This window comes from Rhamphochromis longiceps, linkage group LG12, assembly GCF_057381845.1.
Source record: "Rhamphochromis longiceps isolate RC_006_pf linkage group LG12, R_longiceps_female_GT1.1, whole genome shotgun sequence".
NCBI classification, from domain to species: Eukaryota; Metazoa; Chordata; class Actinopteri; order Cichliformes; family Cichlidae; genus Rhamphochromis; species Rhamphochromis longiceps.
In genome coordinates, this window is record NC_140568.1 from 40,081,045 (window position 1) to 40,105,531 (window position 24,487).

Here is a 24,487-nt window from a genome sequence, read left to right on the forward strand (position 1 = left end):
AGATATAGATTAATATTTTAATATTTTCTGTCTACATTCATATTGCAGCCCTATATCTGAGGCTCCAAACCTGCACTACTTTGGCCTGGACTTGACACATTAGTGTGCAGAGCTGTCTCAGACATACTGTATGGGATCACGAAACAGTCGAGCAAGCACCATGTAGCAATGAGCTTTAGCTACGTGGGATGAAAAGAAACTGCACTGTGACTGAGGTCATAATCTGAGTGTTGCCGACTCGACATCCTTTCTTAAAGATTTTTATTCTTTTGGTGCAGATTCAACACACACACACATTCAAACGTGTCCATCTTCAAGCTAACGTGGAATTCCTAAAGCATGCAGTTATATGTGCAGTACATGCAGCAGACAGAAAAATGTACCACATTTAAAGTTAACCTACATATGATCAAAAATAGTTGCCTCATTGCACCTATTGTTCTATTTAAACTCTTATAAACCACTTATTAATAATACATTCGATTTTTCAAAATGTTTTTTTCATGATTGAGGCTAAAACATTTTTCCTTGTTTTGATCTGACTGCAGCTTCCTTGAGTTACAGTAAATAACAGCCTAAAATGTGTTATGAGGTTGCAATAAAAGTGATAAAAAAAAACATTAAAGGTCTTAGTTCAGCCTTCAGTTTTCATGCTGTTGAATTTTAATAACGATTGCTCACAGTAATTTATATTCAGACGGAATAAATTTTTGCTTATTTATCATCAACTTTCTTGACAAGTGTATCACTTTTCGACCTTTCTGCTACACTGGTGCTATTAAAGAAGAAAGTGGCAGAGTGAGACAGTAAAAGTGGATGATAACCTTTATTTTTTTCCTGCTTCATAGGTTGTCCAATTGAAGGGCTCCCTCCCGAGACCCCCCGCTGACTCATAACAAGCACAACGTACTGGTCCGGGAGCTTCATGAGAGTGTGCTCATAACCATCACTCCACCTCTGTGTGTGGCACCATGCTGTGGACAGTGCTACTAGCGCTGCTGGTGCTTCTGCTGCTGCAGACTCAGCTGTCTGTGTGCTTAAGGGAATTTCGCTCTGGGGGTTCCAGTTCTTCTGTCTACTCCCCTCCATCATCTTCTTCCTCCTTTTACAATGCTACCCAGCAGCGGCTGCCCGGAGCTATTATCATTGGCGTGCGGAAAGGTGGCACCAGAGCCCTGCTCGAGATGCTCAATCTGCACCCAGATGTGGAAGTGGCAAAGACTGAGGTGATAAACAAAACACTTTTCACTATCACCAGCTGTGGACAATAATTACTCAGTTTGCACTTAAGCACTTAAGTGTTGTTAGGTAGTTTCATCTTCTCTACTCTAACGTCAAACTGGGATAAAATGTTCCCATTCAGAAAAATGTCTGTTTTCTTCTTAAATATATGATGGACGTCAAAATCTATTTTTATACGTGTCAAAAATTCATTTGTAGTTTTTGTTGAAACCCTTATGTGAAATCTCACATCAACATTTTTTTTCTTTTCACTTGTATATCCTTTAAAAAAAATCTGCTTTTATTGAATTGTACAAATTTCATCAGTGTGCCTCAAAACCACCTGATGGTATTCAAAGAATAGCAAGGTCAACCTCGAGAAGCTCGCAGGAGTTTGTATTTAGAGTGGCAAAACTCCAGGCCAAGAACCAGACATTGGTTGGCCATGAAAAATCTGAAAACTCCAAGCAAAGAAAATAACATAGTACTTGAAAATTAGTTGAAAATTCAGTAAGTAATAATGATTGTAACTGTGGATAGATCTTCTGTGTCTGAAAATATGTATTAACAGACTCAGCTCTAACAATATAGAGCTGCACTGAAGCAAAAAATTCAATCTCAAGGTAATGGAGCTAACAAAATGCCCCAGGTGCAAATATATACTGTAGAAGTGTAAAACTCTGCACTCGGAAAGTTGGAGATGCAACTCAGGCAAGACCAAGAGGGCACAGAGGCAGTCTAATTATCAAATGCGTGAGGATTTTCTGAAAGTTTAGTTCAGGCCAAACACGTACTGCATCTTCTTCAGTGCAGTAAAGAAACCAGAGCAAAGAGAGTTGAGTTTCTGTGTAGTTTGTCATGTACATTTGTAAGTATGATGAATGGTGACGGGCCTGTCCTGAAAAGCTGCACTGAGAGAAATCCTAATCAGGATAGTTTAAAATGAGGACTATGAAGTTAGAAAGCTGGTGCCAAAGAATAGATTGGTTTAGACAAGATTGGGACTAAATGAAGAAAAAAGCTGAAAGTGTTTTAGATGGTAAAAAGGTTTAGAAATTATTAGATGTCCCTAAAATTTCCTTTAAGTTTCAAAACAAACTAAAATTTCAAAACAACAGTGTCAACAAGTGGTATACCTTCTGCATCCTCTGACAGGTGCATTATTTCAATGTGGAGGAGCACTACCGCAGAGGTCTGGCCTGGTACCGAGCCCAGATGCCCTTCACAGTCCCAGGTCAACTGACAGTGGAAAAGACCCCAGGTTACTTCGCAGCTCCTCAGGTTCCTGCACGAGTTTCGGACATGAACCCTGCTGTCCGCTTGCTACTCATTGTCCGGGACCCAGCTGAGAGGCTGATCTCTGACTACACCCAGGTTCTGCACAACCGCCTAACACGACACAAGCCCTACAAGCCCCTAGAGGAGCTCCTACTCCACAAGGGCCATATTGATCCTGGATACAAGGCACTGCAGAGGAGCCTCTATCACCAGCACCTTGCCCGCTGGTTGGAGGTCTTCCCCAGGGAGCAGATCCACGTGGTGGACGGAGATGCGCTTATTCGGGATCCCTTCCCTGAGCTGAGGAAGGCAGAGAGGTTTCTGGACCTGCCGCCCAGGATCAACCCAAGCAATTTCTACTACAACACCACCAAGGGCTTCTACTGCCTCCTGTCGGCTGGACACGACAAGTGCCTGGACGAGTCTAAAGGCAGGCCACATGCTCCACTCAGTACCCAAGCCTTGAAGAAGCTTTGTCGGTACTTCAGAAAGCCAAACAAGTTATTCTTTGAAATGGTGGGGAGGTCATTTGCCTGGTGCTGATCCACTGAGCAGAGCAACAGTGACGATGAAACGCCTCCTGAACAGTGCCGACACATTCAGGGACGCAGAGGGAGAGATAAAACGGTGTTTTTCTAGCTAGATGAGTGGGAACATTTAAAAAAAAAATCTCTTTTTGTTGATACCTACTCAGGTATGAATGTGGCCAACATGTGCAGCACATGTGAAGAAAACAAACTGCTGATGTTGAACCCGTAGCCAACATAAACCTTTACCAACACCATGTTGGTGCCTCCAGGGAAAACCTCACTTGCTGAAGCTACAACAGCCGTGCCATACACAAGTCTGAAACTGAAAGTACAACTAACTCCCTGTTAGTTCTCGTGTGTGGGTCGTTAAAAGAATATGTGACGACTTTGATGTGATGTAGAAATAGATGAATGGTCAAAAGATGGTTGCGTTATTGTTGCACTATGAACTCCAGTTGCATAAAAAGTCAATCAAGGTTCAATGCAAACGATTTTAAAGAGAAAACAAGTCTTTGCTTTGATTTTTCTGAACAACTGTAAAACTTTTTGTGTTAGCAAAACATTTTAATTTTTTCCTCATGGCTATTTTGGGCTATTTTACTGAATAGATGCTCACGAGTTCTTTTGGAAGAGGCTCACTGAAAACCTGTTTTTGCTTTTTTTTTACGCTCAAGGCCAGCATAGTGCTATTGCTAGTTTGTGTTATTTTTTAAGATGTCCTTCTAATAAATGTCTTCAGTGGTAAAGTCTGTTCCCTGAACTCCAGCTACGAGGTTTAAAGGGATTTAAAATGTCAAACATAAAGACACGGTGATATAGGCTCACTGACAGGCCTCTCTGGAAACACCTCTCCCTCGAAGTGGATGAAGATGTTCCCTGTCAGTGTCTATTGAACATGTTCTTTACATCAAAGATCAAAGCAAGCGTACGTCTCTTTTCATTATTAAGTTATTCCTGTGTAGGTGTTACCTTCAGTTTCACAACCACACCGCAACAAACGACACCTGTAGGTCACCAGAAGGGCTGTTCAGTTCCTGACAGTATTCAAATGGTTTTCTTACCTTAATCCAGTTCATCTGGAAGGGCTTAAAAAGGCTGACAAGTCATAGCATCAGTACATAAAATAAAAGCCTTGTGATTAAAGGATATCCAGGGTGCTTTTAACCCAGACATGTCTTTAGTTTGATGTTAGTTTGATACACTTTCAAAGTACATTCCACAAGGCAGAGTTAAATATAATTTAATTTAATTAAGTTAAATTGTTCAATAATTTAGAAGTAAAAGGTATAAATCTGTAAGTGTTTCATTGGATAACAACTAATAACAACTGTGTAGTAGCTGCACAGCATTTCAGATCAAAGCAGTATTCCATTGTACCTGTCTCTACAGTTCCAGTTTACACAAAAGCTCCTCCTAGAGCTAATTACTGGCCTTCAAGGTAGCTATTTGTACCCTCAAAAGCAGGTACTGAAAGGTTTACTAATAATGAAGATGGCAGAAAAAAGACAGAAAAGCAAAGAAGTAGACTGGAGGCTGTGGTTTCTTAGAGCCCTGACTGTGGATCAATCGCAGCTCCCATAAATGGAAGATCTCTCTGGTACCCCCTGGAGAGAGGATGACAAACAGAGAAAGAAGAAGGAAGGATGGGACATAGAAACAAGTACAAAGATAGTAGGGAAGGTAGGTACATTATAGATAAACGGGCAGTGTTTGGGGTGTCGGCCAGCATCAGAATATCCTAATTTTGAGTGCCAAAAAGATACACGTATGTTTGCAATATTAGTTATGTGAGTCGCTGATCATAATTTGGCAGTAATATGCTTCTCTAAGAGGGTTAGTGTGATACAGATAAATTCCCTGTGTAAAGGGTACCTTAGAGGTCAGCGTTTTGGTGAGCTTACCTTATCTTTTGAGAGTGTAAAGGTGACAAGGGTCTCTTCAGATATTTTATCAGGACAATAGGATATGCTATATATATCCAGTATAGCATATCCTAACAACTGGGCACATGCAGATTTAATACCTCATTTAAATTAAATATGATAATTATTCTGCTATTAAATATTTATTTATATTTATATTTATTTTTTATTTAAATATTTTATTAAATAGTTTCTAGAAAGGGACTGTGTGAATATTTTAGGACTCATTGTGTTTGGCTGACTGCACTGTACACTCCTGGGTATACTGAAGATATCCTTTCTCCACTGTGAGCTGAGACAGCCCCTCTGCTAACTGTACCAGATGAATGGTTGTGTGTGCTTAACCTCCTAAGACCCAAACTCTTTCATGGCATGCATTTTTAAATTCTCTTTGCTATTTGGGCTGTTTGGGACCTGATGAATATAAAAACAAAGAATTTCCAGGTTTTTTTTATACCTGATTTTATCTCTGACAAAAATAAGATTGACATACGAGGACATTTGTTTTACATTTCAATCAAACATTTGCAGTATAATGTCCTCGTAAGTGGTTATCAGGCCCTTGTAGAGTAAAATTTCATATTTTGGTCAAGACATCCCAAAATGTGATGTCCACATATGTGGACGCCAGGTCCTAGGAGGTTAATCAAATGAATAATACAGTCAAAACATGGAAAAAGCTAATTCAGATAAACTAGTCACCACATGAAAAAAATGATTTCTTAGCTGTTGTTTTACACCATAAACGGCTGCTTTCTGTAGCTCAACACATTGTGAGTGACACTGAACGCATTCTTCTGAACTAAAACATGAGCTGAAACAGGCTACTATTTATTTCAAAACACCAAGAAAAAATTCCAAGAGGAGTTTAAAGCATCTTATTTAGTGCCTGGTTAATTTACACTGTAGCTTAGTGTAGCTTTAAATCAACCATCCCTGCATTTCCTTTTTTTTCCAGTATTGTGTCTCTCTCTTCCCTTGATACTGCACCTTCTGCACACAATCACATAACAACACATACTGTGACAATCTTTTTACTTGAAAATATCTTGAGGAGCTGCTTTTTGTTTCCCCACTGATACTAACAGTCTAGTCCGTATTTTACTTTCTTCAAGGAAAAAGTAATGTGGAATCCTTCACGCTTTGTTAGAATGCGTGAAGTTGTTTTTTTTTTTACATTAAATAACTTCAGGAATTTACAGGTTTGAAAACTATAGAAACAAGTTGAAAAAGAATTTCTGAATTCTTACCATGTAAGCTGTCCCCGTTTTGTGTGGTGCATTTCAGGCAGTGCAGAATATAATGGGAGCTGAAGGCTGACCTCTGGCTGTCACACTCCCACCATCCTCGGGAGAAAACTGTAAAGAAGGAGACAAAGGGAGATGTAAGAATAAACAAATGATTCTTACTCTTTGAAGATGTGAGGCAGCGCTGGCTTTCATGTGTTCCCACAGAGGCCCACATTCATGTGGACAATACATCTGATGTCACTCTCAATCACAGAAATCTTTACTTCATGTGCTGGAGTTCCTGAGTTTGCAGCTGCTTCATAACCAACTTTTTTTTTTACCTGAAAGTCTGAACATCAGGTTTATTTTAGAGGATTTGATGGACAAGGTGAAGGAGTAATCTGCCATCATATTTGATGGTAATCAAAGAGTTCCTTTGCAGATATTTTACAATAATGCTGCTCCTTGTGGCCACATGATTAGCTGTAAGGATGAAACTTTTCATTAGTCCACCACTTTTCTCCTGGTAAGGCCATAGCAATGGGTCAGCAATGGGTATGACCAAATCTAGACCCAGAGGCTGAGCTTCTGGGTATCTCTAAAATAAGAAAGTGTGCGACATTTCAAGTCACAGCTGTCTTCAGTTTTGCAAAAAAATATATACTTTGTCCTCTGAAATATAATCAGTTCTTGTTCTGATTATAATGTTAGATAAAGGCACCTTTGATAGCATATTTGCAGTGCTGGAACCTTTCATAACACTGAGAATTTCGAGTAAACTGTGGCTCACTGTGCACATGAAAGTGATGCATTTCACACCCGCGCACATGGTGTGATCCTCCTTGCTATCAGTCACACCCTTTGATGTGTACAAATATGGCAAATTCAAATGTAATTCATTACTTGTTGTGCACTTGCAGTACTTAAGACTGACACAAAATCTCTAGGTACAACAGTGTGCCTCTGCACCATTTGGGAACTACAACTTCACACAATAAGAAGAAGAATTGTGTGAAGTTGCTACAAAGCTACAAATGCACTGCAAAAAACAAAACAAAACAAAGCAAAAAAAAAAAAAAAAACACAATAAAAAACATTTTTCTCAGGTTTCATGGGCTTTCTGATCATTCTCACCTAATAAAGATATTAGTGTTAAATTAATCCACCCATGAGCTCAATCACTCAATATGTGACTAATGATACCAGGTCTTGGAGACGGTTGATTATCACTGGCTTGTTTCGTCCAGAACATTTTGTTTCCACTTCAGGAAAGTAGTGACATTACTTAGAAAGAAGACTTTTATTTACATTTATTTACAGACTTTTCATGCCTGTCCTTGCTGGGAAAAAGTGTTACAAAATGTGTCAAAAATGTTAAGTTTAATTTGTTATTATTCAGCTCAGTTCAGAGCCAACAATAATACAGAGAAATTATTAAAAGACAACAAACATTATACCAAAAAATAAAACACTGTGAAGGCGAGGTTAGAGGAAGAAGCTTGAACAATGATGAAATCAGACAGCAATGAGCATCAGGCCAAAAGAAGAACAAATTTGCACTTTTATATGCGATATGAAATAAACAAATAAAATAGGATCCAAAAGATTCAGAAGGATATTTGTTCATTGGAGACCTTTTCAAAAATGCAGGGATAATGTGGATGTAGATTTTAATGATCTAGGTATCACGCTCTGAAAAAAGTGAAAATGGAAGTCGATAGAATGTTGTGGAAAATATAAAGAAATTCTGGAAATTCATAACTGTACCTAAATACAGCACCACAGGACATTACGACCCCTCTTGTGCTCGAGGTGCTGATCTGCCTTTCTCTCCGTCTCCCTGCTACAACTCCACGTGGGCGCGTATGGGCAGAAATACCTGCTTACCTCCTCCCAGGAGTAGGTGTGGCCACCTGAACTCCAGCTGTCTCTCATCACTATCAGCTGCAGTATTTAAACCCGGCTCTCCTTGTCGTTCACTCCCAGTTTGTTGTACTATGTTGTTGGTAGTATCACTTGGGCTCCCATTTCCAGTCTTACTTACCTTTGCTTGTAGCTTAGATTTATTCCTGGAGGGCCAGCTGATTGCTTGGGGAGAAGGCTGGCTCTAAGCCCATCTACAAGAACTATTGGTGAATAGTGGGAAAAGTTGGAGAGTGGAGCCTGGGGAGATATTTAGCATTGAACCTAAGAGTCAAGTTTTATGGAGATTTGGACTTTTGTGTTGAGCTCCAGGCTAATTAACCTGGGAGTGGAGCAGAGTCTGATTTGAAGGTCTGGCTGAACTACTTTGGGGATCTCGCTTCTCGAGTGATTTGATTCTTTTACTTCTAAATGAATAATCTGAGTGTGGATCCTTGCAGATTTATCCTGTGGAAGAGATTGAGCCAGACCCCCGAGAGTTTGTTTTGCATCATTCTCACTTGTTCTGTTTGCAATTTCCTCATTAAAATCTGTAACCTTTTCAGAGCATCTGCCTTCAATCTTTTGGTTAAAAGAAAGGGTAACGCATGTATTTTGAGAAGCATCCACTGCCTGACACTGTTTTGAAAGATGTTTTGTTCCACTTTCATTTGGACCTGATAATGGGCAAAAAAATAATGAAACGCCGTGACTCAGTTTAGGTTTGTCGTGTAAAGAGAAAAGAAAAAGTGTCTCGGTGTATTCGAGAACTGTCCGCAAAGGTCAGCCCTGTTAGCAATGTAATGTTCATATCCTGTACATAGCTTGTACTCACTACAGCCTGTACATACTTATAGTTATAGAATATTCACAACATACTTCATACCGTGTACATTATAACATACCATAATAGACCCATTTCTGTAATATACTCACATATCTATATTATTGCTAATATATATTGTAATATATCTATATCACTAAAGCACTTCTGGATGGATGCAAACTGCATTTCGTTGCCCTGTACCTGTGCATGTGCAATGACAATAAAGTTGAATTCTATTCTATTCTATTCTATTCTAATAAGATCCTGTGAGCCACCACACATCCGAAGCAACGCGTTTCATCATTTCAGAGTCATTACACCTCTGAGTCAGACATAAGTAAACAAAAGTTCAGAAGTATCTGTGATTTTTTTTTTTTTATAAACTGGCCTTCTGTTCCTGTCACCCAGAGAGGTGATTGATCTTCTGCCGTCTCATCACTCGTCTCTTCCATGTAATTTGCAGTTCAAAAGATATTATCTGACGCTTCAGCCTGTGGGAACTGCAAAAATAATGAGATGAGCACGACAATGAGGTGTTGTGGTGATACAAAACATAAAAACTAGCTTGTCATAAGGGATTATAGAAAAATAAAAAAGCACTGCAAAAAAATGAGGTTTTTAATGACTGGGTAAATACTTAGCTTTCTCTGTTTATTTGGAAACATAAGGCTAGAATACACATTAAAAAAATGGACAATAGGCATTACTTCTGAGTGTAATGCATATTGTTTATTTTGTACATTATGGTACCTATTATTGTCAAAAAGAAGAATAAAGTAGCATAAAATCATATGATTGTGCAGTTAGATCCACCCCTTGATCTTCATGTCTGGCATAAACACACCAGGATGACATCAAGACAGCGATAACTCAAGGCTTCCCATTGAGACCTAAGCTGGGTTAAGTTCATCTAAGTATATGGAAACAGCTATCCTTAAGCAGCCCTATGAAAAACGACGGGGTTATGGTCACAGTCATCAGTCAGAATGGCTGAGTATTTCCAGTTTGCCAGTCCAACTCTCACCAAGAAAACAAAAAGCATGTTCTCCAGAGTTTTGAATGATTTCAATAAACTGGTAGTGTATTTGTCATGGTTTGTGCAGGGAGGCGTTCCCAGGTATTGACATGAACCCCACATGCAACGAGGAACATGCGAAAAATGCATAACTCAAGCTTAGGCCAATCAGGTCCCAAACCTTCAGACTCATGAGTAACACCTCAGACCAAGTTTTTTTTTCTTTTCACTACTTCTAAGCACTGTACATCTTGTTCTCTATTGTGTGCCTTTTTCTTATTTCGGAATATATTTCTCCTATTTTGCATGTATCCCTCTTAATTGTTGAGCACCCATAATTTTGTTGTAGATGTACAATGACAACAAAGGGCTATTCAGTTCTATTCTATTCTGTATTCTTAGATAGAGGTTTGCCCTCAGATTGTCACAAAATATAGGCTTGATCAGGAATCAGAGTAGTGACTGAGAACTCAACTAATACTCTAGTATGGGAGAAAGAAAAATGGTAAATATTTAGACAGTGGTTGGGAAAATTAGGGAAAGGTAAGATGGTTTATGGTGGACAGAGGACTTGGAACAGAAGTCTGAGGACATCTAGTGGATGAATCGGGTATGACAGGAAGCAGGAGCGAGGCGGATCAGAGTAACTGATGGGTTTGTAAGCAAAAGACCAAAAAGATGCCATAGTTGACCTTGTGTCACAAACAAATATTAGATATTTTCTTTTTATATTCTCTAGGAAAGTTTTTGCTCTCATGAGAGGTGTGTGCTCTCCCCAGCTGAGCTGAAAACTGCCAATCACTGTATGAGGTTTACTTAACAACTGGATCCTTTTTAAAACTCTCACTTCTGTAATTAATGCATGACTACATTTTTATTTTTATTCAGAAATTCCACTTTAATAGAACTAAACTAAACTAGTTAGAACTAAGATGCAGAGTAATTTGAAATAAATAAATAGGAGATATCACCAAAGACAACTTATACAGAACTTGCATTTACAAATTTGCAAGTAACTGCAAACTTTGTAGACAGCTGATCACATCATGAGCCAAACTGAGACCATTACAGTTAAATGATATAAGGAAGCGGGATGTTATCTAATATAGTATTGTTCTTGAGAATAAATAGTTCATTTACAATTATATTCTACATCAGCCTGATTTGTTTATGTGTGCTCACTTAAATAACCTTATATCTTTTATTGTAGAGACAAAAAGAGAGTAATCAAAATATTTACAAATATGATAATATCCAGTTTTGATTGCTGAAGCAGTAGTGTGAAAGTAGTGTGTGGGTGTATAACAACTAGCATCTATGATGTGAATCTCCAGTTCTACCATGTATTCAAGGGGCTATTGGATTGAGATGTGATGACTTTGTGTACATTAAATCATTAAATTGTCATGATGAAGAAACCGGTACGAGATGATCGGAGCTTTGTGAGATGGTTCATTAACCTGTTGGAAGGAGCCATATGAAGATGGGCATGCTGCGATCTTAAAGAACGTGGTCGGCATCAATACTCATGGCGTAGCGTTTACATGATGCTTGCAGAAGCATTATTCTGATCATCAGACCAGGCAACATTTTTCCATTCTTCTATTGTCCACTTTGTCAGTGGGACAAAGAAAACTGCCACTTTTCTCGGTTTTTTTTAACCATTTCCTGTAAAGCCTAGAGATGGTTGTGCAGGAAAATTCTAGCAGATCAGAAATTTCTTAAATATTGAAATAAGCCAGCAGCACGGTGGCACGGTGGTTAGCACCGTTGCCGCACAGCAAGAAGGTCCTGAGTTCAATTCCATCATCAGGCCGGGGTCTTTCTGTGTGGAGTTTGCATGTTCTCCCCGTGTTTGCGTGGGTTCCCTCCGGGTACTCCGGCTTCCTCCCGCTGTCCAAAGACATGCAGCTTGTGGGGATAGGTTAATTGATTAATCCAAATTGCCACTAGGTGTGAATGTGTGAATGAATGTGAGTGCGACTGGTTGTCTGTCCCTGTGTGTTGGCCCTGTGACAGACTGGCGACCTGTCCAGAGCGTACCCCGCCTCTCGCCCTATGACAGCTGGGATAGGCTCCAGCTCCCCCCGCGACCCTGAAAAGGAAAAGCGGAAGCGAATGAATGGAATGAATGAATGAATGAAATAAGCCAATCTGGAACCAGCAACAACGTTCAAAGTTGAATTAGCTTTCTTCTCCATTCTGATGATCAGTTGAGCAGGTTATCTTCTCCATGTCTGTATGCTTAAATGCATCAAGTTGCTGATGTGTGATTATATATTTGAGATAACAAACAGTGGAACAGGGGTTCCTATCAAAGTGGGCAGTGATTGCATCACTATTAAATGCAATCACTGCCCACTTTTTTTTAAATGGAACTTAAGGCAGGTTTAAATATCTGATCACATGTCGTAAAACCCTCTATCTTAGTGATGCATAACAATCATGCAATTAAAACAACTGTCAGTAAATTTTACAAGAATGTTAAGAGAACTGATGGTATATAAATTGAAATAGACGATTTGTAGTTTTTAGAAAACTTTCCCATGTTTTCCGTTCGGGGTATTTTCAGTGTGGAGATATATTTAGCTGTAGGATAAATTATTATTAATGTCAATGTAAAAAAGAACAGGCTTATTTAGTGTACGGAGTAACTGGCAATAGTAGGGGATAACCCTCCTGACATAAAAGCCTGAACCAGTGTTAAGACCACTTGAAATTTCTAACTTGAATAAGATCTCAGAAACGTAAGCTACTTTATAGTTTAGTTTTGATTGGATTTTATATTAACATTAATTTTCTGAAATTATTTTTATGCAGAAAGCTTTTATCTGGTACTGCTGTTTTGAGTCATAAGAGCACAGTCTTGTTTTTAACCATTCTGGAGTTTCCAAAATACGACTATAAGTCAATGTGAAAGCATATTTGGAGTTATGCTCATGATTTGCAGCGTCACACGTAATGTTCCAGTCTCTATAAATGAGTTTATGTTTCAAACCAAGTCAGAGATAACATGCCAATGGTGTTTATTCAAAGATAAAATAGGCAAAGTCATTTCCCTGAATACAGCTTAAAAAAGAAAAAGAAAAAAAGGCTCCAAAATCTGAACGCTAAAAATGAAATTGACTTTTAGAAGGGGAATATAAATATATTTTTAGTATGCCTATATATTTTGGTAGTGTAGACAAATGTTTTCAGCGCTGATTACTTATCCTCTACTTATTTTCCCAAAGTATCAGAGTACTGAATGTACCCAGTGGTGATATGTAGCTGACAAATGGCAGGACTTGTGTTCCACAGTGAGGCAACAAGTTTACAATCAGTGTTTCCCAATTAGCTGAGGATTACACTGTTAATACGTAGTTTCAAGTTTAACACATTTTTTCAACTGCTGTAAACATTAAGACAAAACACTGTAGCAGGCGGTTACAACACGTTATTTCATTTTGATGTAAGAAAAAAAAAAGTAACTTTTAATACATCACTATTCTTGTGCAGTTCAATTTTTTTTTTTACAGTAAGTCAAAAGGAAAAGAAGCACCATTTTACTATTTAGCTGTTATCCAATTTACTTTCAAAAAAGAAATTCTCCTTAAAAATGTGTCATAGTAAATATCATAACTTCAGAGAAAATAACCACAAAACAAGATCTTTTATATAAAAAACAGTTTAACAATTTGTTTTTTCAGTATAAAACATTACACAGAGCCAGGCCAATCAAACAAATTCACTGCCACCATTTCAAATAATCATTAACTCCCCAGTCAAACGCTCTACATTAACATACAAAGGGTTTACTGTCTTTAAGGGGTTTTCTGTACTTTTTATCTAGTTATTGGTAAATATAACAAACACAAAGGCTAACAATCACTCTTCGTTTGCTATAATATTAATAATAAAAAAGAACAAAGGTGAACTCCTGGTCCGTTCAAAGCCCAAGCCCCCAAATTTCTGGTCAACATGGCATCTATGCAGTCTTCTGCTGGCCCTTCTTCCCAATGAGGGATTTGTGAATGTGGGGAATGACACCTGAAAGCAAAAGGAAATGTACATGAGATTTACATATATAATCTGTAAATAGAATACAATCTGTACACAGATGGTTTATATAAAATATCGATTAATCAGTCCAGAAAACTGCCAGCTCACCTCCTCCAGCAATGGTTGCCTTGATAAGGGAGTCCAACTCCTCGTCACCACGAATGGCCAGCTGCAAGTGGCGAGGAGTGATACGCTTCACTTTCAAGTCTTTGGAGGCGTTACCCGCCAACTCTAGTACCTGGAAAAAACAAAGAAACAAGGATTCATATCAACAAAAAAATTAGCTACAGTGAAAACAACCAAAGCTGACATTAAGTAACACTGTTAATCAAAACAAAGTTTAAAATGGAGGGAATGGGAAGTCTTACTTCAGCGGTGAGGTACTCAAGGATGGCAGCACTGTAAACAGCTGCTGTGGCTCCTACACGACCGTGGCTGGTTGTGCGAGTCTTCAAGTGCCTGTGGATACGACCCACTGGGAACTGTCAGGAAACAGAAGTAAGATAGTGGTCCAATTTTCTTTTTCAAAAGCAAACGTCCTGTGGCGTTTAACACCTGCAGCAAAGCCACAAACTGCAGCAAAGCCACAAACTGCACCACGACAAATGATTGACATTTACCTGCAGACCAGCTCTCTGGGAGCGCGACACCGCTTTTGCCTTGGCTTTGCCACTGTCTTTTCCTGCTTTGCCACCAGCCTGCATTGAGTGATTAAACGGAAAAGAAGAAGATGAAATCAGAAAGTGGAAGCAAATGTGAAACGAATACGCCTGACTTGTATTAAATGAAAAATAAAAGACTTAAAGTGACATAGCAAAATCGAATCTGAATAAATTAGAGAGTCACCGCTGAGCTCTCCGTGTTATTGTTCTAGTAGTTTACGTTACGCCCGGTTCAACAGTTGTCGCTTTCCCGCCAATCAAAAATAAAACAGAAATGAAAAGTAGCAACGTTAACCGGCCCCGGAAACAGCAAGTATACACCCTAAAGATAAAATAACCGATTTAATAGAGACAATAACGACTCCGTTCCTTAAAAAATACGAGAACCTGTCAGCAGGTTGCTGGCAGTGACCCCGCGACAAACAAAACAGACGCGCCGCCTTAAGACCGTCAGCGGTCAAGTTTTCATTCAGAGATTTTGACAAAGAAAGTTGGACTTACAAAGTCACTTGGACTCAAATAAAACACAAAGTAGTCTTTACTAATTTGCATCACCTGCAGACTTATTTTAAAGGAATTATTCAGCAGCTAACAGTTAACCAGCCGTTAAGCCAACGAACTAGCTAAAGTTAGCTTGCAGTTACTGCTAAAGCACCATCCACAGGCTACACCGACTCAAAGAGCAGTTTAATCTCTTAAATGAGCGACCCACCTCCAAAAATTTGCAAATATACCCAAAACAACTCGGAACAAACACTCAAAGCTTAAAAGCAGTCTACTTTTAGCCGAAAATCCACACGAATCGAACTTCTTACGGTAACGATAATGCTAATGGTTTAGCTGTCAGTTAGCTTCTTAGCAAGCTTGTTAACCACACACATTCTGCGCGGATTTCCCCAGTTCAAATTCAAAGCAGGACTTTCTACAACTGCACAGTTATTCAAGCTAAAAAACGGCAATATATCCTATAACACGTTGAGCATTACCCCGAGTTCACATACCATTTTTCCCGACGCGTTATTTTATTGTAGCGCTGAGTAGATTCCAAACAGTTTCGGCTCCCGAAAGCAAAGAAACAATAAACCTTTTCGCAAATCGTTTGCATGCAACCCCTCGTGGGAGCCGAGAGAGCCAATAGGAGAGTGCGTTGTTACTTCGAATCTCAGTCTAAACCAATAGCCTTGCCCTTTGCAGAAATTCCACCCATCCCCCACCCTAAGCTCATCGTGCCTGTCTTTGCGCACGAAACCACGAAGTAGGCGGGACTGTGTGTTTGTGTGTAGTGTCCTTCCAGGGACATCCATCCTAAAACCGTACAAAATACATAACAAAGCGGGCTATAGCTCGGATTAATTCAGTGAAATCCATGAAATTCAGTGCAAGGACACGAATAACGTCTTCAAACGTGTATATTATTCTACTGGCGTCATACATGAATTAGTTATGGCTGTAAAATGATCTCTAAATGACATGTACTCCACTGAACATATGCTACAAATAATCAATAAGCAGTTATGGATTGCAAATACAGTATCTCCTCGAATGTCATCTGGAAAGCCGTTACGTTGTCTTGACAGGCAGGAGAAATAGCGAATGAAAACTTGGGCTCTTCGTCTGATGTTTTAACTGACAGGCACAACAGCCAACCGGAGCTCAGCAGTCAGCGTCCGGTTGCCTCCGTGAGCTCGGTAACAAGGGGGGTGGGGGTCAAAGATACGCAGAGAAAACGGGCTGCTGGTGGCGAAGATGGCGGATGGGGATAGTGGTAGTGAGCGCGGTGGCAGCAGCGGTGGCGGAGGGGGTGGAGGCGGCGGGTTTCAGCATTACCAGCGGGAACCGGAGACCCAGGAACTGGCGTCGAAGCGGCTGGACATTCAGAATAAACGTTTCTATCTTGACGTAAAGCAGAACGCCAAAGGCCGGTTCATCAAAATCGCCGAAGTCGGAGCTGGCGGCTCCAAAAGTCGGCTGACCCTCTCTATGTCAGTTGCGGCGGAGTTCCGTGACTACCTGGGGGATTTCATAGAGCACTACGCCCAACTTGGGCCTAGTACTCCGGAGCAGATTGCTCAGTCCTCCGGTGGGGATGACACCGGGCCTAGACGGGCCTTGAAGAGCGAGTTCCTGGTGCGTGAGAACCGAAAATACTACCTCGACCTAAAGGAGAACCAGCGGGGTCGGTTTCTCCGGATCCGACAGACCGTCAATAGAGGCCCTGGTTTCGGAGTCGGAGTGGGTGGCATTCCCGGTGCTGGCCTGCAGGCTGGACAAACCATCGCACTCCCGGCCCAAGGCTTAATAGAGTTCCGTGACGCCTTGGCCAAGTTGATAGACGACTACGGGGGAGATGAGGAAGAGCTTGCCGGTGGCGGAGGGGCCGGGGGCTACAGCGAGCTTCCGGAGGGCACCTCAATCATGGTGGACTCCAAGCGGTTCTTCTTTGACGTTGGATCCAACAAGTATGGAGTTTTCTTGCGGGTGAGCGAAGTAAAGCCCAGTTACAGAAACTCTATAACAATCCCCTTCAAGGCGTGGAGCAAGTTCGGGGGAGCGTTCAGCCGCTACGCCGAGGAAATGAAAGAGATCCAGGAGAGGCACCGGGATAAGATGTACGAGAGGAGAGCCGGAGAGGAGTCGGAGGGAGACGATGTGGACGACGATTGATGCAGAGAGGAGTGGTGGCTATTTGTGATGGAGCTGACAACATGATGCAAAGCCTGGATATAAACGGAGAGAGAGGAACGACTATTCTGTGCATGATGAAATTAATCCGGAGTTAAATAATTAAAAAAAAAAAAGTATATTTGACTGAGAAATTACTGTCTATATAAGAGAATAATGTTATAAAGTTTAGGTGGATGTTATAGCTAATTGAGTGCAGACTGCAGTAGTCAGCTCCTGTATGAGATTTCCCCTTTGATTTAAAAAATATATATGAATATATATATAAATATAAATATATTGATTGTCCATATGACCTCACATGTAGCCCAGCAAATTAAGTTTGGCAGAGACACAGCAGTAGATTACCGGTACCACTTTCTAGTTGACATCAAATGGTAAGAGCTCACCTGGCGCTGACCTGTAGTCTGTGTGATGATAATAAGGAAGTGTGAAACATGTGACATACCCAAACCAGCAGGTGCAGTGTGCCAGTGAGCCAGAGCACCTGCACCGTTCACCATGGCTGTGTGTGTTTCTTGTCTAAAGTGACCTGTAATGAACAGCTTGCCCAGACAGACCCACAACGCTCAGAGCCACAGTTTCAGCTACATGGGAGTGGGGTGGCACCCTTGGCATCGCCGGACATCCTCTCAGCCCAGTGAGGTTCCCTGTAAGGTGATCTGTTACAAGCACACGACTCATTTGGATTCTACAGACAATCCAAATGAGTTCAAATGACCTCCCACCCTTCTTCTCTCCTTGTTTTGCACCCTTCCACTTTCCCTCCTGGGCATTCCTCAGGTGCTGACTTCTTGCTCCGATAGCTGAATTGCGGTGTGGCCTGCTCACACGTGGCTCGTTGTGTCTCAGGGCTGGCAAGTCCCATCTGTATTTTGGGGTATATATCTATATATATCAGCACTACCTGTGCCTGTGCATCATCCTCAAGAGGTTCTGGGTGCAGATCTGGTCAGCCAGTTGCTGCAGCTGAGCCATCTGTGGCAACTGATGATGTCTCCTAAGATGCATGGCCACATCTGACCCCTGTGACCTTCTTCTCAAAGGGGGACGCAGTGAGCTCAGGCCTGTAGCACTGGTCACGAATTTAAAAAAAGCTTAATATTGCCGGGCTTGAGCTACAGTCTCAAGGGTATTGATCTTGTTGACTCACTTAGGGTTCACCATTTGGATCCTCTAATCTTGAACTCAGACCATTAATGACTGAAGTATTATTCAGTCTGATTGTAACATAAATTAGGTGCTTTTGGAAAACTAAAACCCATAATGGGGTGCTGTACCTAAAGGAACATAAAGAAAAATATATATACTGGAAGAGATTTACTTACTAAAAAAGATCAAGTATAGATAGAATTATTTTTCAAAAGAGATATATTAAAATATGTCTTAGAAATACGAGACATTTAATAGATAATGCTGCCTAAAGTGGCTTATTTAAAACACTAAACTTGGATGCAAATGTCCAGGGTGATATTTCATACCTGCTTTTTTCCTAACATGTCTTTTTTTTTTTTTCCTTAGAGGAAATTAAAGAGAGTACAACAAATTGATAACAGAGTATGTTATAGCAATTTATAGAAACAACTTCACTGAAGTAGTTTGTCAGCAAACACTCAGCACTCCAGTTCACTTTACAGAGCATCGAGTTGTCCCCTCGTTTCAGTCCACACCTTTTAACCCATGTTTTGTCATGAATTGGCTTTCCATCAGTTGCCAAATGGCGCAAACATAAACACCTGAAGTCATCGACATTTCGTCTTTAGTGCTCCTTTTTAAAATATGATCATTTTTGCATGCCTGCTCTTACGCGGAGCTGCCTTGTGTTCTTTTCTTTTGCATATTCTGATTGCTGTATAATGGTATTTATCCATATTTTTTGAGAGCGGTTTAAAGTTTTATTTCTGCATTGCAATAGACAAAAGAAAGTTTACTTCACAGCCTAATTAAAAAAAAAGCCACAACTTTCCCACATATTCTGGGAAATGTCACTCTCATTGTCCCATTTCCTTTGGTGTGCAAAACCTCTCGTTGAATTTTACTTTACCCACTTCAACACAGCAGAGAAATGCCATATGAAAAAAATAAACACCTGGGAGCAATAGTTTTTTTTTTTCTTTTCTATTGATATGAGTATACTATATATGATATTACACATGCGATTGAACTACATCCTTCTTCCTGTACTGTGTTACGTGAAATGGCAGCTGTTTCAGTCATGTGTGTTCTGCTGTATTCTACCAAGTTCCTTTCAACGAGAAATAAAAAAAAAAAAGATTTTTTGCTCAGGAGAGGTGTGGTGTTTTTTTTTGTTTGTTTGTTTTATTTCCCAAAACAAAAGACAGACAGCAAATAATATACTTGCTACCTAAACCCATAAAGTCTCAGCAATATAATCAAAAATGCTTTCATTACTATGCAGACGTCAATAATATGTCCTTGTAATGCTGGGTGTGATTGAACAGGAGTCTAAAACTTGATATTCAGTTTAATATAATAAGAAAACTATCAAATATTCAGATTTTTAAGAAGCTGCAAGGAGAGAATTTACTTAGAAATACCTTTATTAATCTGATACAGTTACCTGCTGTAGCTTCAAGATGATTTAAAAAATTTTCATTTAAAATTTGTGGAGTTACATGATATGACGTGGTATGACACATCAGTCCTTGAAGCCCTTTATCAGCAGTAGAAGAAGTATTCTATTATTTAATTTACGTACTGGTATATAGGTATGACTGCAGCTTATTCTCTTGTAACAAGTCAAGGCTGAGTCTGTTTTGTGCACAGTCCAGTTTAGTACAATGGTTTCTAGCCCTTCGTCATGAGTGGTGAGGATGGGACAATAAAACATAATCTGTATTTAAGACGTCTATTATAAAAATGAAATAAATTTTACACTAAAGTATCAACTGCAGTGATAATGCATTTGATAGAAAATTTGACAGAAAACATCCAGTTCCCTGTGTGAAAATGCCTTGTTGTTGTCGGAGGAGAACGGCCAGACTGTTTCAAGGTGATAGGACGGCAACAGCAACTCAAATAATCAACTGTTGATAAACCGAGGTATCTAGACAAGCATATATAAATGCGCAATATGCTGAACATTGAAACTGCTACAGAACAGTAAACTGAACCTATTTTGCAAACGTGCTCACTACAATTGGACAATAGAAGCTTAAAAAAATGTTGCCTGCTCTTATGAGTCTTGATTTCTGCTGCCACATTCGGGTGGGAGGGTCAGAATTGGCTGCAAACAACATAAAACCATGGATCCATCATGCCTTATATATTAATTTGGGCCCCTTAGCATCAGCTGATCGTGGTTTAACAACATATCTGAGCATTATTGCTGACAATTTCCATCTCATTATGACTACAGCATATTCATCTTCAGGTGTCTTATTCCAGCAGGATAGCACACCATGTCACCATGTCAGCGATGTGCGGTCATCAAAAAAAAAAAAAACTGTGTGGTGCTGTCATGTAAAGCTGGATGCAAATCTCTGAGGAATGTCACCTTGTTGACAGGAAGAAGTAAATAATAATAATGAACTTCCAACAGGCAGATTAAGATAAGCAGCAACATTCATCCATCTATCTAGTTTCCATTTTAGGGCTGGAGCCAGTCCCAGCTGTCATTGGATGCTTGGTAGGGTACACTCTGAAGAGGTGACCAGTATATCACAGGGCTAACACAGAGAGACGGACAACCTGTTATGCTCAGATTCAGATCTACTGCCAATCATCAGTTAGTCTAATATGAATGTCTTTGGATTGTGGGAGGAAGCTGGTGTACTTGGAGAGAACCCACATAGGCAGAAAAGTGATGTTAAATAACGTGATAGTTTATTGTAGTTTATTATTATCTTATAAAAAAAAAAAATTCCTAAAAATAGATATCCATACAGGCCTAATGACTTCTGAAATAAAATGAATTTCTTTAATTAGTTTACTCTTTTTCACCTACAATACGCAATTTGACTTAAATCTTTTTCTTGTTTTTTGGGGGGGGATAAACAGCGCTAACCAGTGAGTTGAAAAAGCATTTCACTAGCTGGGCCCACATTCTCATTTTAGGCTTGACAGCGTTTTAATAGGTAAAGGTGAATGCTTTACCTACTAAATGAATTGAGCTCCGGTTTGGGGAAGGCCTTGAAGGGGCCTGGCGACAGCTCCTGGGCCTGGCAGATCCCCATGTACTAAATAGAAGTGAAGAAGTTAAAGAATTGAAAACAAGGAGGGTGGGGAACGTAAACGAGAATGAACAGTTTGCAGAACTGGGGGAACCTATATAGATGACAACTGGAAGGAGTGTGTTTGGAGGCGTGGTCCCGCTCCTGAAATTCTGATACATAATCTCCAATAATAAGTCATACGACCAAGGTATTATCCCTCTATATGAGGTATATCCGGGCTCATTTAGTTTCCAGCTAATCTCCTTACAGCACACTTTCACACCAGGATGGTTCAGAAAGTAAAGCGTCTGTTAACTGGAACAGACGTGCAGTCACTTACACCGTCGGAAAATCAAAGGAAACATATCTTATGGAGAAATTATCATCAGTATGTTCAGAGGAGGTCCGGAGACAGGTTCACTAGTGAGTACAGCCATTTTAAAACATGGTGGACACTCTGTCATGGTTTAGGAATGCCTTACAGCCAGTAGTGTATGCAGAAAACTAAAGATTATGATCCACCATGCACTACCATCTGGAAAGCATCTGATTGGCAACAGCTTCATTTTTTTTTTTAGCATGACAATGATCCCAAACCCTCAGCCAATACAGCAAAAGCATATGAGGGAAAACACATGCACAATGGAATCCTATCAGTGAGAGACCTGACTCAACGTTACTGAGCAGCATGGGATCATCTTGAGAGCGAATAGAAGGAAGGAATAAAGTTCAATATACAAATAAGAGCTCTGAATTCCTTCGAGAAGCCTGGATAACAGTTCATGAAGACTACTGTTCACATTTTCCTAGCAAAATAAAAATAAAAATGGTATGGCTCAAGACTTTTGCACAGTATTGTGTTATTTAGTGTTAATATCGTATGCAAGTATATAAGTGAGCCTTTTTATATTACTCTAAAGCACAGTGCAGTGTGGTGAACATGTATATGGGAAGCTGCTTGGCTTTTTCTGGTTTCTGGGTAATGGAAACCTTACTCTGTTCAAAAAACTCAGTTCATGACGTTTATATTAATCATCAGCTGAGGTCGTGTTTACGGAGTCAAGCTGTGAAATCATGAGGTTTCTAACAGTTCAGCTGCGTGTCAGCAAATTGATTGAGCTCAGAGTGACGTTTCTATGTGATGCACTGCTTTGCTTCGTCTGGACTGGTTTCATCAGGATTTGTCAGGACTGCCGCTGAGGAAATGATAAGAGCCAGAGCAGAGCCAGAGCTCTGTGGGATCAAACTAGAGATGTGATTACGTTTCCAGTTTCACAATTTCTAAATAAAAGGATCAGAAGCACTCAATGTTTTCCTGAAAAAGGCACCTCATACTTTCAGTAAACCCTCAATATGACCTCAGTGATTCATGAACAACATGAACGACTCGGATTTAATGTGCCAGCTTTGTAGTAATGATGCATTGTATCTCCAGGCTGTCTGCTACCACATTTTGTTTCCCAAATATCGTTGCAGCTGTTCAGGAGGTACGTCTCTTTGATGCTTAGCAGCAGCACAGTTCACTCTGTGATTCACAGCAGTGATGCTAAATCCTGCTTTGTACTCCACTGTCTCTAACCTTGCAGTTCATCCGAACATCATGGGCCTTACATCCACACATACACATTTAAGTTCACACAAACAGCACCACCCCCTCCGCCATGGGTTAGCCAGTTTATATGATCTCCCTGAGCTCAGAGTGATGAAGAGTGCGCAGAGAGGCTAAACGAAGAGGGACGGAGCACTAATGGGAGAGAATGAGAGAGAGAGTACAGCTCAAGGGCATGTAATACCATGCTGAGCTGGGTGTCAGTGGAAGAAGGGATTATTTCACATGGTGCTGGTGTCCTGATGGCCTGCTCCAGAAATACAAGCCACACTAAGCTGCCCATCCATCATTCAAAGCAGACAAGTGTGAGAGGTGATGAAGAAGACAGTGGATTGGATCTCTATGTGGTGGTGGGGGTTAAAGACATCACCAAACCTCTGCCTCTCGTGACACACTCAGCGAAATGTATCCATGCATGTATGGAGTCCACCTTGCAGGTGATGCATGTGAGTAGATGAGAAAAGGAAGTGATATTTTCAGAAGGAGGCTGTATGTCAAGTATGTCCATCGTCTTCTGATATCCAGTTCATGGTAACAGGAGTGCTGGAGTCTATCCCAGCTGCTGTAGACTAAGAGGCAGGATACACCCTGGGCAGGAGACTGTTGCATACCAAGCACAGAGAGACAGACAACTATGGTTCCTACAAGGTCATGACAATTCCTGATGAAACCAGTTCAGACTTACAGTATTTTGACCACTGAGTGACACGAAGCTCTGTCATAGAGCATTTTGTCTACACACATTAACACAACGTCAGCATCACTACTTTAACAGTTCTGTTGTGTAAGCAGCATCTCAGCTGATGATTAAGATAAGATAAGATAAGATAACCTTTATTAGTCCCACACGTGGGAAATTTGTTTTGTCACAGCAGGAAGTGGACAGTGCAAAAGTTATGACGCAAAAATTAGAATACAATAAGAATAAATACAGTACACAGCTGTACAGAATAGAATAAAATAAAATACTATATACAGTAGAATAAAATAGAATAAAAATATACAATAAGATAAAAATAGAATACGAATGCTATATACAACTGAGTAAAAATACAACGATGCCAGAAAGGATTATTGCACTTAGTGTTATTGCACATGTGTGGATGTGTGTGCTTGTTCAGTTAAAGTCTTTGTTGTGGAGTCTGACAGCAGTGGGGAGGAAAGACCTGCGAAATCTCTCCGTCCCACACCGTGGGTGCCGCAGTCTCCCACTGAAGGAGCTGCTCAGTGCTGTCACAGTCTGCTGCATGGGGTGGGAGACGTTGTCCAACAGGGATGACAGCTTAGCCGCCGTTCTCCTGTCACTCACCACCTCCACTGGGTCCAGAGGGCATCCTAGAACAGAGCTGGCCCTTCGGATCACCCTGTTCAGTCTCTTCCTGTCCCCAGCAGAGA

General features: G+C 40.3%; 3 protein-coding genes across 5 annotated transcripts in view; 2 read left to right on the forward strand and 1 right to left on the reverse strand.

Annotated features, from left to right (window-relative positions):
* The window catches only part of hs3st1l2 (heparan sulfate (glucosamine) 3-O-sulfotransferase 1-like 2), a 38,063-nt gene extending 34,278 nt beyond the window's left edge, over positions 1-3,785 (forward strand). Inside the window, exons 2-3 of the mRNA XM_085427078.1 lie at positions 849-1,226; positions 2,377-3,785. Of these exons, the coding sequence (XP_085283204.1) occupies positions 972-1,226; positions 2,377-3,042 (921 nt within the window). The 5' untranslated portion in view covers positions 849-971 and the 3' untranslated portion in view covers positions 3,043-3,785. The remainder of the gene's footprint in view (positions 1-848; positions 1,227-2,376) is intronic.
* Positions 3,786-13,574: 9,789 nt separating this feature from the next.
* h2az2a (H2A.Z variant histone 2a) lies at positions 13,575-15,768 on the reverse strand. Of its 3 annotated transcripts, none has more exons than XM_085426327.1 (5): positions 15,628-15,768; positions 14,585-14,662; positions 14,333-14,446; positions 14,073-14,202; positions 13,575-13,952 (listed from the first exon to the last, which is right to left on the reverse strand). In XM_085426327.1, exons 1-5 carry the CDS (start codon positions 15,628-15,630, stop codon positions 13,891-13,893), a joined length of 387 nt encoding a protein of 128 aa, XP_085282453.1. In that variant the 5' UTR covers positions 15,631-15,768; the 3' UTR covers positions 13,575-13,890. The 3 variants fall into 3 exon arrangements, with proteins under 3 accessions (XP_085282453.1, XP_085282454.1, XP_085282452.1); XM_085426328.1 differs by having other exon boundaries at positions 15,624-15,746; XM_085426326.1 differs by lacking the exon at positions 15,628-15,768 and having other exon boundaries at positions 14,585-14,668.
* A 572-nt stretch (positions 15,769-16,340) lies between these two features.
* On the forward strand, positions 16,341-18,861 carry LOC146657947 (transcriptional regulator protein Pur-beta). Its single transcript, XM_085426325.1, has one exon. It carries the CDS (start codon positions 16,373-16,375, stop codon positions 17,288-17,290), a length of 918 nt encoding a protein of 305 aa, XP_085282451.1. The 5' UTR covers positions 16,341-16,372; the 3' UTR covers positions 17,291-18,861.
* Positions 18,862-24,487: the final 5,626 nt, after the last annotated feature.

What these genes read in the sequence shown, in the direction of transcription:
- LOC146657947 (XM_085426325.1), top strand. Translation starts at nt 16,373, where the DNA reads ATGGCGGATGGGGATAGTGGTAGTGAGCGCGGTGGCAGCAGCGGTGGC.
- h2az2a (XM_085426328.1), bottom strand. Translation starts at nt 15,731, where the DNA reads ATGCAAACGATTTGCGAAAAGGTTTATTGTTTCTTTGCTTTCGGGAGC. An exon ending in CGCGTCGGGAAAAATGGTAT is followed by an intron (nt 14,663 to 15,623) that starts GTGAACTCGGGG and finishes CACTCAATGCAG; the next exon opens with GCTGGTGGCAAAGCAGGAAA. An exon ending in TTGAGTACCTCACCGCTGAA is followed by an intron (nt 14,203 to 14,332) that starts GTAAGACTTCCC and finishes TGTTTTTTCCAG; the next exon opens with GTACTAGAGTTGGCGGGTAA.